Source organism: Myotis lucifugus, unplaced genomic scaffold (genome assembly GCF_000147115.1).
Source record: "Myotis lucifugus unplaced genomic scaffold, Myoluc2.0 scaffold_65, whole genome shotgun sequence".
Lineage (NCBI taxonomy): Eukaryota > Metazoa > Chordata > Mammalia > Chiroptera > Vespertilionidae > Myotis > Myotis lucifugus.
The window spans coordinates 1,655,409-1,670,482 of record NW_005871113.1 but is presented as its reverse complement, the minus strand read 5'-3'; the positions used below and the strand labels follow the sequence as shown (position 1 = coordinate 1,670,482).

Sequence of the window (15,074 nt, the reverse complement as noted above, 5' to 3'; positions counted from 1 at the left end):
CTAATAGAGAAAAACAAAGCCAAGAGACAGGTTAAGTCTGGTAAACTCTTTTGAGCCAAGGAAGTCAAACTGGGACTAGCCCTACCTGAGGACTTCTCAGGTTCATAAGTCATTGAATTCTCTCTCTCCCTCTCTCTCTTTTTTTGGTTGATACTCCAGAAGTCTTAAACAATATGCTCTCAATTTGTATAAGACAATGAACTCAATGGGAGAACTATCAGTTTCTGAGTATCTTTATAGTCTTTAAGATACTTAGCTCAACATCTTGCAAACATTAGCTCCTCAAAAATACTTTTGAGCGAAAGAATGGGTAATGAACAAACGGAAACAAACTCACAGAGCACCCGGACGTCATACTGAAGGGAATCTTCTCCAGCCTCATTCACAGCCACACACGTGTATCTCCCGGCATCCTCTACCTTAGCCCGGGGAATCTGCAGCACTCTCCCACCTGGAAATGTATCCTAATGTGCTTACTGCTGTCAGTCTGAGAGCGAACGCTGCTCATAAGCAAGTACGATTTTTCAGGTCTAATAACTTCCTTGCATTTTCTTTCCAGGTTCCATTTTAATCCCACATATCACTTTCATCACAAACACTGAGTTATTGAAAAGTGAGCCCGTATATGAGTGAGACCTCCTGAGAAATGAATCGCTTGTGTGGATTTTCCTTAAGGCAGGAATGTTGCTCTGTGCCCCTCACCCTGTTCCATGTGAAATGTTACTCTGTAGTAACTTCCTGCTTTAGAGTTGGAACACATATAAAGAAGTTTACATGGTTGCGTGCAAGTAGAGGCACCATTATGCATACAATCTTGAAAGAATAACCGTGTATTAATTTTTCATGTTGATATGATTTCCAACATAGAGAAAAGTTATAATAATTATATATAAATTGTTACAAATTATGTATATTTTATTCCATTGGTTTTATCTTGGTTATATATATATATACACACATATATATATACATATATGTATATATATATATGATCTGTCATATGTGTTATATATATTATGTATATATATAATCTTTTTTTGAACCATTTGAGAGTAACTAGGACACATGATGTGCTTTTATCCCTAAATACCCATAGATCTATATTTCATAAAAAAGGATAATCCTTTATATAACTATAATACAATGATGAAAATCAGAAAATGTGAAATCAATACAAAACTACTGTTGAATTCATAGTGCACAGTCAAATGTCATTATTATTATAATATTGTCTTTTATAGCTATTTGTTCTCAAGCCCAGATCCAATTTAGGATCACTTATTATATTTAGCTGCCATTTCTATTTTGTCTCTATTATTTTTTCAAGACATTCTCTTATTTAATGAAGATAAAATTTACATACAGTGGAATGCACTGACCTTACGTATACAATTTGATAAAGTCTGAGAAGCCTATTTTAATGTTTGTTAAAAGTGAATAGAGGCCTTGAAAATACTACTATCTCACAACAATTTGAATATCTCCTTTTCCATCAACAAGTAAAATACTTGAAACTAATGATCTTTACTACTGTTTTATGATAAATGCATTTAATAAACTGAGTACAACTATTTGTAAATATATTTTAGAATTTATCATGAATGTATAGAAACCTAAGTGACTATTTCATGACACTATTAGAAAAATAAAGGCACAAGGAAGTCAAAGGTCTTCCTTAAGTTGATAGAATGATCCTGCAACAGATCTGAAGATTAACTAAGCGGTTCTATCCAATGCCAATTTCTCAACCTGAAGGGACAGGGACAGCTGTGACATCTGGCAGCCGGTGTCAGATAAATTACATGGCCAGGAAGTCAATCAATTCAACTGGTCTTAATAAACGAGAGAAGCACATCTGGTACAGATTCGGACTTCCCCCTGTTCACGGCAGTCCTTACCTGGTAAAATCAATACTCTATCACTCGAGGCCAGGGGACGGCCGTCTTTGTACCACGTCAGCGTAGGGGGAGGAGCGGCGTTTGTCTCACAGTAGAGAGAAATGGGGTTGTTGATGATCACATCCTTGGCTTCTCCACTCCGGCCGGTATCCAGCATGTTTCCCATTTCCCAGAGTTTCTGAAAACTTGGAGGAACTACGGAGGAAAGACATGGGATTTTGGACACATGTGAATGCCAGTTTCAATCCATTCAACGAAGACCTTGGCTGTGTTCTCACGAGAGCGATATATAAATGTAATAAATTAGACAGCGTGGCAATATTTTCAGGTATTTCTACATCTACCAGCTCTAGCTGTGAGCCAGAAAAGTAGGAGATAGAAGCTGGAGCTGGGTCCCCTGGGAAGAACAAGAAGTACAGGCTCCGAATGCTACGCTCACCCCCTGCTCTCCTTCCCTGTCAACGCTGCCTGCACTCAGCAAGGAGCTACTAGAACAAGCCTGGCTAAGGAATGCCATCATAGCAGGAAAAACATATTTTGAAGAGCCATTAAAAAATAATGGCTCAGTCGAGAGCATTTCACAATAATTTGTCTTACTAAGAAAGCTAAAGGAGTTATGTCAAGATTAAGAAGTCCATTAACTAAAACAGTAGGATAATCTCAAACTTTTCTGGGGAACACATATAAACTTTCTAGAAGGTGATTTGCTTGTACATCAAAAAATATTGAAAATGTGCGTAACACGTGACCTAAAATTTCCACTATTAGTAACGAATAAATGAAAAAAATCAAAGATATACAAAAGTTTTATGTAAAACCACCCAGTGAAACATTACATATGAGTAATGAAAACTTGGAAATGACTCAGACATTCAATAACAGGAATCAGGTTAAATAAATACTTGGATACTCAAGTGCTAAAACAGGTATAGTTATTAAAAATCAGGAAAAAAATCATGTTGAGAGTAACTATCAACAATAATAGCAGGTATGATTTCTTAAGCATTTTTCTAAGAGTTTTACATACTTTACCTTATTTAATAGTCACCACATTCTATAAAACATTCATTTTCAAAACAAGGAAACTGGGGTTTAAAATATTTAGGTAATTTACCCAAATCAAAGGTTTTTTTTGTAGCCACAAAGTTTTTAGAAGCCAAAAATCATCATTCTATTCCAAGTCTGACTGCTTTAAATTCTGCATTTTATCTTTTCTTTCCATATAAATGCTACTTGACAAGAAAAAAAGAAAACGCCCTGGGCTGTGTGCTCAGTGGTTAGAGCGGCAGCCTGCACACAGAAGGGTTACTTGTTTGATTCCCGGTCAGGGACATACCAGGCTGCAGGTTAGATCCCCGGTCCTAGGCCTAGTTCCTGCTGGAGGCAACCAATCAATGTGTCTCACATCAATGTTTCTCTCTCTCTTTCTCTCTCTCTCTCTCTCTCTCTCTCTCTCTCTCTCTCTCTCTCTCTTCCCCCGCCCCTTCCTCCCTTCCACTCTCCCTAAAAATCAATGGGAAAAAATATCCTAGGGTGAGGATTAAAAAAAAATTTTAAAAAAAGAAAGCTTCATGATATAACATTGGGGGAAAACTAATTTAGCAAAGAAGTATGGATCATGTGATCCTAATTTATAAATGCAGTTTACATTTACAAAATAGAACAGAAGGAAAAATGTCAAAAGGAAACACATAAAAATAACTAAAGTAATCCTGAATAATGGGATTATTTTTTTCTTTGTTAATTACTCAAGTCCAGGTTTTCAATAAAGAATTCATATTATTGTCAACAGAAAAGAAACTATTTAAAATAAAACCAAGCCAAATCTCTTTTTCATTGCTTAGACATATCATGTAAATTAAATGATATACAATAAGCACATCAGTATTACCTTGTATATTCACATCAAAATCCAGCTCATCTTCACCTGCAATATTAGATGCCACGCAAGTATATCGTCCAGTGTCTGATATTTGAGCTTCCTTTATTTGAAGTGTGTGTCCATTGGCAGCAATATTAACATGATCATCTGATTTAAGGGGCTGTGATTCAATTATAATTAATGTTACCATTAAGTACTCTAATAAATCCTCTAAGAGACCATGCAGTTGATAATTTGTATAATTCAGAATAAACAGAATTAAATTTTATGTGAAATACTCAAAAGCATATCTTTTATTATATTTTGTCAAAAATACTAGAGCATTTTAATGAAAGGTTAAGGGCATTAACATAATCTGATTTCATGTAGAAGTCACTGTTGTTCATTTAGAAATATCATCACTTCATAAATAAAAAATTTTAACCTAGAGATATTTATATTATGATGTTTTATTGAAAGTATTACTGTACTTAATGGAATATTAACTCACAGATATTTATATTATGATGTTTTATTGATAACATTACCTACAGTTAATAGGGCATTTTTCATCTTCTACATATTCCTGTTTACACTAAGTTCCCTCTTATTCCTTGAAGGTTTTAGTTCCTGGGTCAATGTCACTTCTTCTAATGGTACTTTTCTCATAATTCTTCGTGATTTCAGTATCTAAATAGTTATCCAATGCTGTGTGCATCCAATGCTGTGACCTCTTCTCTAATTGTTTGTCCTCAACCCTCTCTCAGCCACTCAACAGGTAAGTCATACCTAGACCTTATAATTACCCATAACTGCACCACTTCATAGTCTCAGTTTCAAGTTCTCACTCTCTGAAGTTCTCAATCTCTGACCGCCACCTCCTAACTTTCTAAGTCACTTCTAGCATCCCAACTCCAATAAATTTTTGATCCCCTGGGAGGACCCACAATCCACGGGCCTTGCAACGTTATCAGTGCCTCTCACTCTCCTCCTGATCTCCATTCCCTTCTGACCCAGAGAAGTCTACTATGGCAATCGCTCCTTGTATAAACCCTCAACTCTCTTGCCTCTGTCCCTTTATTTTACTTCCCTGGCAAAACCCTAACCCTGGTTAATATCCGTCTCTGTCCATTCTGAGCTTCCCCTGGTCTACTCAAGGACATCCCTCCAGCAACTGTGTCCTCTCTTACCTACATCATCAGCAATTTATTCTTTCCCACCAGATTATTTCAATCTACATACAACATACTGTAACTTCCCCCATTAAAAGAAAACTCTCTTTCCCTCACATCCTGCTACCACCTTCATACCAGAAACCATCAACTCTCTTCTGGACCACTACAATAAACTCAAATCTAGACCATTTTTTTGTTCTCTCAATACAGAAGCAATATAATCCCTTTAAAACCTTAAGTCAGAGCATATCACTCTGTATTTAAAATTTTCTAGTGACTTCCTATCGGAATAAAGGACAACTGGTCTACCAGCAGTATAATCTGGCACTCTATTAATCTTCTTCTGTGTCCTCATGTGTTGGGGTCCAACCCCAGCAGGTCTAGGGGTCCCCAAAGGTGTGGACGGAGTCGGCGAACAAGGAATGACAAGGTTCAGTTGATCAGCAGCCTAGCCAGGATCTCTAGCCAGGATCTCCAGCCAAGTTCTGTGTTTTATTGTCTTGTTACATCTGTATTTATACCAGTTGATTTTAATCCTATCAATTTCTATTCCAAGGGTTAGGGCGTTTCTTATCTCCATTCCAGGGAGTAAAGATTATGTAGCTTAAGCGTGATTGTTCGTAGTTAAAGTGATTAACTATCCGCCTGGCACTTAGTTAAGGGGTTTTATTCCCTCCCTAACTTCAGGGAAAAATCCCTACCTGGGGAAACAACCTTTCTCAGAGAGGTGACCTTGGTTAAAACACATAGCGCCAAGAAGGGGAGCAAACATATTAAGAACAGTATACCGCACTAGCCTGCCAGTCTGTAGTCCCAGGACAGCAGAACCCTGTAGGTTAATGCAAGGGCCAACTGGGGCTGAAGAACTTTCAACAGGTTTCCAGACCCAGGGAGCACCCTCACTCAGCCCTAATATCCCATGAGTCTTTTGGCCTCTTCGCTCTGGGCCTGCAGGGTCTCACTTGCATATTTCTGGAGGAGTTCCATCTTCTTCCTTCGATCTCTTGCCTCCTTGATCTCTTGCTGCGATGGCACAGGGACATGGGTGATGAACTTCTGCTGCTCATCTTCGCCTCCTTTCTCCTGGCTGCCTTCCTCATCAGACTCCTCCTCCGTGACAGCATAGATGTTGATTTCTTCCTCCTCTTCCTTTTCTCCTCTTGCCAGCCGAGCCTCTCTCTCTGCTTTCCACTTTTCCACTAACTGGGCTCTGAATTTCTTTTCATATTCCTGTTCCAAAGGCACAATAACACCATCATCTTCATCTAGGTAACCATAGTATTCAAAATCAATTGCCTTCATGAGCTCAGCACGTGTCTTTCTTGGAGGAGGAAGAGGTTCTTTTTCAAATAGCTCTCTAACACCAGGCAAATCTTTTGCCGCTCCAAAGTATTTGTAACCTCGATTTCCCGGGACTTCTTTGCCTTCATGATCTAGCATTTTAGGGCCAACTTTTACATAATCAGGACCACCCAGCTCCTTTATCCGGACCTCCCAGTGTCCTTTCTCTCTTAGCAATTTGTTAATTTCATCATTCAGGTCACGAATTCGGAATTCACCTAAACCAGCATTCTGAATTTGAGCCACTTTTTTAGAGATCTCTCCAATGATCTGTCGTCTCCACTTCTCAGCTTTGGGCAAGTCAGTACATTCTGAGGTAAGGAAGGGTCTTCATTCCTTCACTTTTCCCTCTTCCAATTGAGCTTGGCGAAGTCTTGCTAAGGCCGTCATGGCCTTTTCTGCATTTCGGGCCATGGTGCAAGTGAAGGGGGCCGCCCTCGGACCGCGTGGCCAGAGAACTTCCCGGCCTCAGGGGAGGCCAACCCCGGCTGTTCGGGCACCAATTGTTGGGGTCCAGCCCCAGCAGGTCCAGGGGTCCCCAAAGGTGTGGACGGAGTCGGCGAACAAGGAATGACACGGAGACAGTGTTCAGTTGATCAGCAGCCTAGCCAGGATCTCTAGCCAGGATCTCCAGCCAAGTTCTGTGTTTTATTGTCTTGTTACATCTGTATTTATACCAGTTGATTTTAATCCTATCAATTTCTATTCCAAGGGTTAGGGCGTTTCTTATCTCCATTCCAGGGAGTAAAGATTATGTAGCTTAAGCGTGATCATTTGTAGTTAAAGTGATTAACTACCGGCCTGGCACTTAGTTAAGGGGTTTTATCCCCTCCCTAACTTCAGGGAAAAATCCCTACCTGGGGAAACAACCTTTCTCGGAGAGGTGACCTTGGTTAAAACACATAGCGTCAAGAAGAGGAGCAAACATATTAAGAACAGTATGCCATATACGCCAGGTCCCTTGAAACATATGCTGTGCAGATGTTTCTTCCCTGCAGTGACTGTGTCAAGCAGCAAGGATGGACCGGCTTCCGGCACTCATGGGTCACTGCACTCCAGCAAAGATGTCTCAGGGCCTTGGCCCTTGAGATTCTCTCTACTTTAGCATATTTTCCTCTCATATCTGATGTTTGCTTCCTTTACTTTCTTATCAGCGAGGCCTTCCCTGTATAAATAAGAGATCACACTCCCCGCACTCACTTTTCTTCTTCTTGATTGAATTTTCTCCACAACATCTACCCCATCTGGTCCATTATGCATTTTACTGCTATGTTTGTTTAGTTTTTGACTCCCTAAACTTCATATGAACAGAGATCTTTCTATTTTTTCTTCATAGCTGTACCCTCCTCACCTAAAACAAAGTCTTGCCAATAATATGCTATGATCAAAAAATAATGTAGAATGCTAATGCAGAATATAAAAGTAGGATAATTTAAAATTTCTATGCTAAACAAAAAACTTTAAAGTGTGAATAAATAAAACCCAAACGCTATCTCAAAACTTTTTGGGTCTAACATTGGCAATATTTTTAGTGAAGTTCTCAAAAACTCTGTTTTGTTCCAGTGGTGTTGCTTATCTGAAGAATGAAATAACAGAAGGATATGGGAAATAAACAACAACAACAAAAACCAGAGTGCTTTTTTTTGTACACATTCAAGGGGACCAATCACAAACCCTAAAAAATTTAACAGCTTAAAGTATAACAACTGGATCAATTTCAGAGTCTGGATTTGAAACTGTAATTTAACTACTCAGTATAAAATTCAAAACCACACGAAACTGTCTTATTCCTAGTGCAATTCTAATCATTATCAAATTTTTATGTGTGCATGTGTTTGCTTGTGTTTATGTGTGTGTGTGTGCATGTGTAGTAGCCACAATGAATGAAAAGCCTTTAGATAAAATTAGAAATAAAATAAGATTTGCAGGTGAAAGGAATTAACAAGTAAACTCCTATAGATTTAATATTGTACCATGAAGTGTGCTTGCACTCAGGAAAGAGACTGTAAACAGAACATGGTGGGAGTTCCTTATTTTTCCTTTTGTAATGGCTTCCAGATGAAACTTGCTTATTTTATGAGATGATTTTTTTAGTTGCCAGTATTGCAAAATCCATCTGTTAAAAAAATAAAGCTATATCTTTCTGCATCTTAAATCATGACTCGTACCCGAACTGCCACAACTGGATGTAACTGACCACTTGGTTGATTATGTGTAAAACAGGACAAAGATCAGCTTAGTAAGCACAATATGCACAGCAATGAAAAATCATCTATTTTGGTTTAATCACCAGCATCTATTTCTTTAAAACATGCGCGGAAGAAGAATGAGAAATGAGGGTATGTGGTCTGAGAGATCACATAACTGAAAGATGTGCTTTTTTTCTTTAAAAGTCTCTCATTGCCCCTAATTAATTATGTTGGGCACTTAATCATCACATCTAGCTTTCCCCTGCATCTTGGAAGGTTAAAAATGTTACCTTTTGTAAAAGAGTTAAAGATGTTTACAGAAAGTTCTGCTTAAGCTTAGTCCCCATGTTATGCCTGTCATAAGCTGGTTTAGCACTGTTTTTTGTGTTTCTTCTCTATTAAGTTTATTTACTATGTAAAACCAAAGAACACTAAAACCGTTCCCCAGTGGGAAGGTGGTTGAATTTTCATGGACAACTGCTAATGTACACAAAGACAACCCTTGTCAATGATGGAATAATACTAATATTGTTGAACAAAGTTAAAGTTGTGGGTTTTTTTTTTTGCAGATTTATATTCTTAGGAGCATGAGATTGTGCTAGTTTTAAGGCCACATTGATTCTCTGAGTTACTTGTGTCTGTTTTACTAGTATTATTGTTTGATTGACCACTTGAATCGGTAAGAAACCATCAGCAAATGAAAAATCTTGTGACTGGCCTGTCCATCCTTGTACCAGCTGAGAGAGGCAGAAGGAATTGCATAGGCTTCACATTCCAAAGTCAGGGTGGTGTTTACTTTGATCTTCACTTCTTTAGGGGAAAGACCTGGTCCCAAGAGGTCCCCTTTATTGATTATGGGTGGAACTGCATAAAAACAAATATTAAACCATTAAACACTGGTTCTTTCAACCATGAAAATCACACGGAGGATCACTTTACAAGAAAAAAACAAGGAAATAACTGAAGCATTTTCTATGCTCCCTTTCATCAAGAACCCAAGTTAGGGTCGTACGAAAGGGTCATGTTCAGATACAGATTATGAAGGAAAATATCATTCTCCCTTTGTCATTATAACACTGACAACGAGGCTAATGTCCTTTCCAGACAGTTAGCTGCATTGGTTCCAGGTCCCAGACACAGTGTGAGCAAAACATAAATGCATTTTATCGGTCATTAAAGAGCCAACTCAAAGAACTAAAGACAATCAGAAAGATCCTCTCCCTTTTAAAACACAACACAAACTCTTGATATGTTGGTATTATAAATACTCATATTAACTTTTGTTCCCCCCCCCCCCAATTTATTTTACTTATTTTTTCTTTATTGATTAAGGTATTACATATGTGTCCTTATCCCTCCATTGTCCCCCCTCTCCCCCTCCCCCGACTCATGCCCTCAACCCCCTGGTGTCTATGTCCATTGGTTAGGCTTATATGCATGCATACAAGTTCTTTGGTTGATCTCTCCCCCTTACCCCCGCCCTCCCCTACCTTCCCTCTGAGGTTTGATGGCTAGCTTTGCTTTTTATTTATAGGTCAATGTACAGTGGATCTGTCCAAAGACACTGATGAACTCATCCTACACTGCTGATGAGAGCATATGTATTCAAACAACAGTTTTATGCACAAGAGTACTATAACTTAGCCCAGAGGGTAATTCAGAAGGAAAAATAGAGAAACTTAAGGAAGTGCCACCGACAAATTCTCCGAGATATTTGTGAGCAGACTGATCGGGCTCTTTACATCATTAAGCAATCGAGGTCATGGGCACCATGTTTAATTTAACATCCATCTTAATGAAGCAAGCGGCATAAACATCAAACTTTAATAATGAGTATAAATAATTATGGACCCATAAAAACAGAGCTGGAAGAGTGAGACAACTTGGGGGAAAAATGAAGCATAGTGCTCTCTCAGAACTTACTGTAGACCTTCACTTCGTAGTGCTTTATCATTTCCCCCGCCTCATTCGTGGCTACGCAGGAGTATCTTCCAGCATTGTCCTCCTGTGCATTTAGGATCTGCAGAGTCCTACCTCCTGAAAAATCATGGGACACCAAACAATCTTTGAAATTACGGCGGCGGCAGAGCATGCACAAACTACCAAGGTTTTAATTCTTACTATTGGTATATTTTTCTTCTATATGCCAATTCTGTAATAGGTATTGAACACAAGACAAAGTACAAAACAGATGGCCGCTGCATGACCACCTCTGGCTCATTCTGACCCTCCCATGCCTCTGTACTCAGTCTAGCTAAGGTCCCTATTTCACTCTTTATAACGAGGTCTCTCCCTCTTAGTCATCTTCTCCTTCTCATTTACCTGGCCTATCAGTAGAGGTTGGTCTTGCTAAAATACAGTTTTTATTATGGTACATTTCTCCTTAAACATCTTCAATGGTTCTCAACTGACTAAAGAGTAAAGTCAAAACTCTTTAATCCAGGCATTCAAAACATGACTCTAACCTTCCTTCCTGACCTTTCCTCCTACCTGCCCCCCTCTGTGTAGCAGACACACATAACACACATATACACACTGTCTCCACTCGTTTGGGAGGGAGGAGTATAATTATTATTACTTGCACATAAATAGGCTATTTTTACTTTATACCTTTCCCACCTTAGTCATCGCGATGGATCTGAAATCTCTCCTAGTTCATTTCCAAACAAAGAATTTCTATAACTTTGCTTTAAGGTCTGGTTCAAGTTCTGACTGCAGCTAAGCATTTCCTAACCACTTCAGCTCACTGGCCATTCCTTCTTGTGACTCCTCTAAAACTTGTGACTATTCCATTAATCATGCCCCATGACTATTCATAACCCATGAGTATTCATGCATTCATGTTGTTAATTAACTTTCACATGTTTTATTTCTCCTCCACATAAGACTGTAAATTTCTTAAAGCCAGTGATCATACTTTTTAATTCTTTCTATTTTCATACATATTGCCAGGTATTAGTGTGGAATAAATAAACTCAATTGAAATACTAACTTTCAAGGCTCAATTCAACAAGAAATAAATTTCTACACCTTTTTTTTTGGCATTCCACATAACATATTTTAGCAATTAATTACACTGTGGTATTTATTTGCCTTTTTATTTAGGTATTTTATTAGTCTTTCAAAAAGTAATTTCAGATACCTTACATTACAGTACATATACAAATAATTTTATAAATTAAAATATCAATAGAACATAACACAACCAAGAACATAAGTACTTCAATAACAAAACTCCAACGAGTCTGCTTTTCTACAATAGTAGATGGTACAAATGCACCTCAGGCATCTGAAGGAAACTAATTACCTGGAAGAATACGAATGTTTCGGTTGGATTCTAAAGGAGTTCCATCCTTAAACCAGGTGATGGTAGCTGGAGGATATGAATAAGCTTCACAGACCAAGGATGTGGGGCTGTTCAGGATGACAACGACATCTTCAGGGCTGCCATCACTATCGGCACCAGCAATTGTAGGAGATACTAAAAAAGATTTAAAATTTAAAGAACTATATTTAGAAAATCTCTATTTGTGCATTTCTAAATTTCCATTGTACTTATTTGTGTAATTCCATTCTCTAACAATTGCAGAGAACAACGGATTATTGTTCTTATTCTACACAAAAGCAGTGAGAACCTCAAAAGACTCACAGGGTAATGGAAAGAATGACATTAAAAAGGAATCATGACACAATGTGATAAGGGCAATAATGGGAACTCTGGTGCAGGATAGACAGAGGCATAGCATTCAATCCAATGTAGGGCCTGAGGTGTGAGGACTCCCATCAAGGAAGGCCTCCTAAAGGAGATTTCAAAGTGAGCTTAAAGGATAGTGCTAGTTAAAAGGTGAAAGAAGGCAGAGAAATAGGAAGAGGGAACAGCACATTGGGAGCGGAGGAGTGTAAACAATAAGAGGCAAGCCAGAAATACTTACAGAGGACGGATTCATGGGGGTCAATATTGGAAGCAAGGGTAACAGAGACAGGTCCATTTGTTTCATAAAAGATAACAAAAGACTGAACTAGAGCATTTAAAGAAGGCATAAAGAGGAGGGAGCACCTAAAAAATATATTTAGGAAGTCAATGGGTGGGACCTGAAGATAGAATTTGGGGGTTATGAGAAACCAAAGTCAAAGATAATTTCCAATGTTCTTGCTTGGGAACCTAGATAAACAGCAGGGAAGCAACATACATAGAAAATATAGAAAGATTTGCTCATTGAGGAGTGAAAGATGGTTTGTTCAGGTCTGAATATCTTGACTTCTTAGTGCCCAAGAGAATTCTTAAGAGAAATGTCCAACAAGAAATTGTATATAGAAATCCAAACCTTGGGAGAAAGATCTGGATCGCAGGTATGGATTAAAAAGTCACCTGTCTATAGGATAATCAAACCTCTTGGAGTTAAGTTTATTATTTGAAGAGAATATCTGGAGTAAATGAGAAGTGAAGTAAGGACAAAACGTTTAAGAGATGGGGACTTAATGTTTAGGAGACAGATTAAATAACAGTCTATAAGAGACAGAGAAAGGGAGCAACCAAAGGTATACAAGGGTAACTAGGGAAGAACACTGTCAAGGAGAAAGTGATAAATAATGTTCAAACCATTAAGAGTCAGACTGAAAAATAACTGTTGGATCTACCAACAGGGTAGCCTTTGCCATCTTAGGTAGCAAACGTAGATTTCGGTACAGACAATTGCCAATAATGGCAGAGTCCCACAAAGAATGGATAGGATATCTCAGGTTGAGCCCCTTTTGCTTTTGACCTGCTTCTCTTTGACCCGCATATATTTATGCTTTATTATTGCTTATTTAACATCTATCTTGTTCATAGTTGTGTACCCAGCATAAAACACAGTACTAGAACATAATACGTATTCCAAATATAATGAATGAATGAATGTATGAACTCATTAATAAAATAAAAGAACACACAGCAAATGTCTGCAAGCACTGGTCTTCCTTAAATAATGAAATCCTATGATAAAAATATTAATAAACATAAAAACAAGAGAATTTAGCCTATGGTCATGTCTGAGTCTTCAAGACTTGAAGCAATGCTTCTACCTACCTAACACGTTAAGACTGAAACTTTTGCTCTTGTCACCAGCTGTGTTAGAAGCCAGACATGTGTATCTTCCAGTGTGTGACACCTGGGCATTGGTAATTTGAAGAAAACGGCCACCAGACATACTGTGATGGGTGTCATCTTCTTGGACGAGCTGCCCGTCTTTGTGCCATGTAATTTCTGGCACTGGATTCCCTGTAACAAAAAGCCATTTCTGAGAGCTCACATGTCTACAAGTAACAACTGAAAGAAGGCATTTTACTCATTTGCCTTTTTAAATATCCCATTTCTTAAACAATGCAGTAACCATTCATACCAAAATAAATTTCAAACATAACCTAAGGTATAATAATAATAATAATAATGCTATGATAAAAATGTACAAAACTTAAAAATAATTTTCAAATGAAGATTAGTTTTTATCAGACCTTAGACCAGTGGTCAGCAAACTCATTAGTCAACAGAGCCAAATATCAACAGTACAACGATTGAAATTTCTTTTGAGAGCCAAATTTTTTAAACTTAAACTAGATAGGTAGGTATATTGTTATTAAATTAATTAGGGTGCTCCTAAGCTGGCCTTTGCTAAAAAGGTCCTCAATCTGAGGGGTCGACCTCAGCGAACGTACCCCCACTTCTTCTAACATCACTTCTTCAAAATAGACTCGCCCAGGCCGAAAACCGACTTCTGCGCATGGGCCATGGAGTTTCAATCGCACTGTATGTGCATGCCCACACGTGGTATTTTGTGGAAGAGCCACACTCAAGGGGCCAAAGAGCCGCATGTGGCTCGCAAGCCGCGGTTTGCCGACCACTGCCTTAGACTATTACAGTGAAATGATTTCAGAGTAAAATACACTTAAAAAAAGAATGGAGCATGTAGTTCACAATACCTTTGCTTTCATATTAATTGTTAAAATAATATTTTATAATCTTGATAACTATATAAAAGGGAAAACATTTAACTTAATAATCTAATAAGCAGTATTTTGAGTTTATACCGGGATTCCAGCATAGATCTATAGATGGGTAGAGATATAAAGTAATCATTCCTTCAATATTTATAGCCTGTAGGTAAATATATTTTATTTTTATTTTAACATGGGACTTATGTTCAATATTAAATTTTAAATTACTCAAAGAGATTTTTTTTAAATTTATAATTTCAAACCATAAAGCAAGTTATGTTAGGAAAGATGGACAGTATGATATTATAGTAAAACTGGGAGGCTCGGCTGTACTGGCTGTGGAGATGCTCTATGGCCCTGCCCGGGCAGGGAAGCAACTGCCTGCCCAAATGCTGAGGATAGCAACCAGGCCTGCCTGACTAGGAAGTCTTACCTGGGAATCCAGGCAATGATGGAGCCTATCCTACAGCTGCATGTGTGTAGGGAACAAAGCCAACAGTCCTGTCCAACTGTTCCTAGCCAACAGCAACACCCACCCAACCTCAGAGCTCAGGCAGTGGCCTCACCCAGAGCCCAATAGAGAGCTCCACCGGGCCAAGGACACAACCAGCTAACCTGTCCAGAGCTCCACGCTGTG

General features: G+C 38.4%; 2 protein-coding genes across 3 annotated transcripts in view; both read right to left on the bottom strand.

The window, feature by feature from the left end:
• Window positions 1–15,074, bottom strand: part of HMCN1 (hemicentin 1) — a 374,104-nt gene that overhangs the window by 92,184 nt on the left and 266,846 nt on the right. For both annotated transcript variants that reach the window (XM_023754745.1, XM_006089863.3), the window contains exons 49-55: window positions 13,533–13,724; window positions 11,772–11,945; window positions 10,388–10,501; window positions 9,183–9,328; window positions 3,790–3,940; window positions 1,899–2,093; window positions 338–451 (exon numbers count right to left, since the gene is read on the bottom strand). In XM_023754745.1, the coding sequence (XP_023610513.1) occupies window positions 338–451; window positions 1,899–2,093; window positions 3,790–3,940; window positions 9,183–9,328; window positions 10,388–10,501; window positions 11,772–11,945; window positions 13,533–13,724 (1,086 nt within the window). The remainder of the gene's footprint in view (window positions 1–337; window positions 452–1,898; window positions 2,094–3,789; window positions 3,941–9,182; window positions 9,329–10,387; window positions 10,502–11,771; window positions 11,946–13,532; window positions 13,725–15,074) is intronic.
• On the bottom strand, window positions 5,736–6,757 carry LOC102421873 (pre-mRNA-splicing factor ISY1 homolog). The gene is given in 1 exon segment (XM_014456818.2): window positions 5,736–6,757. A coding segment is annotated over 1 exon segment (846 nt). The 5' UTR covers window positions 6,690–6,757; the 3' UTR covers window positions 5,736–5,843.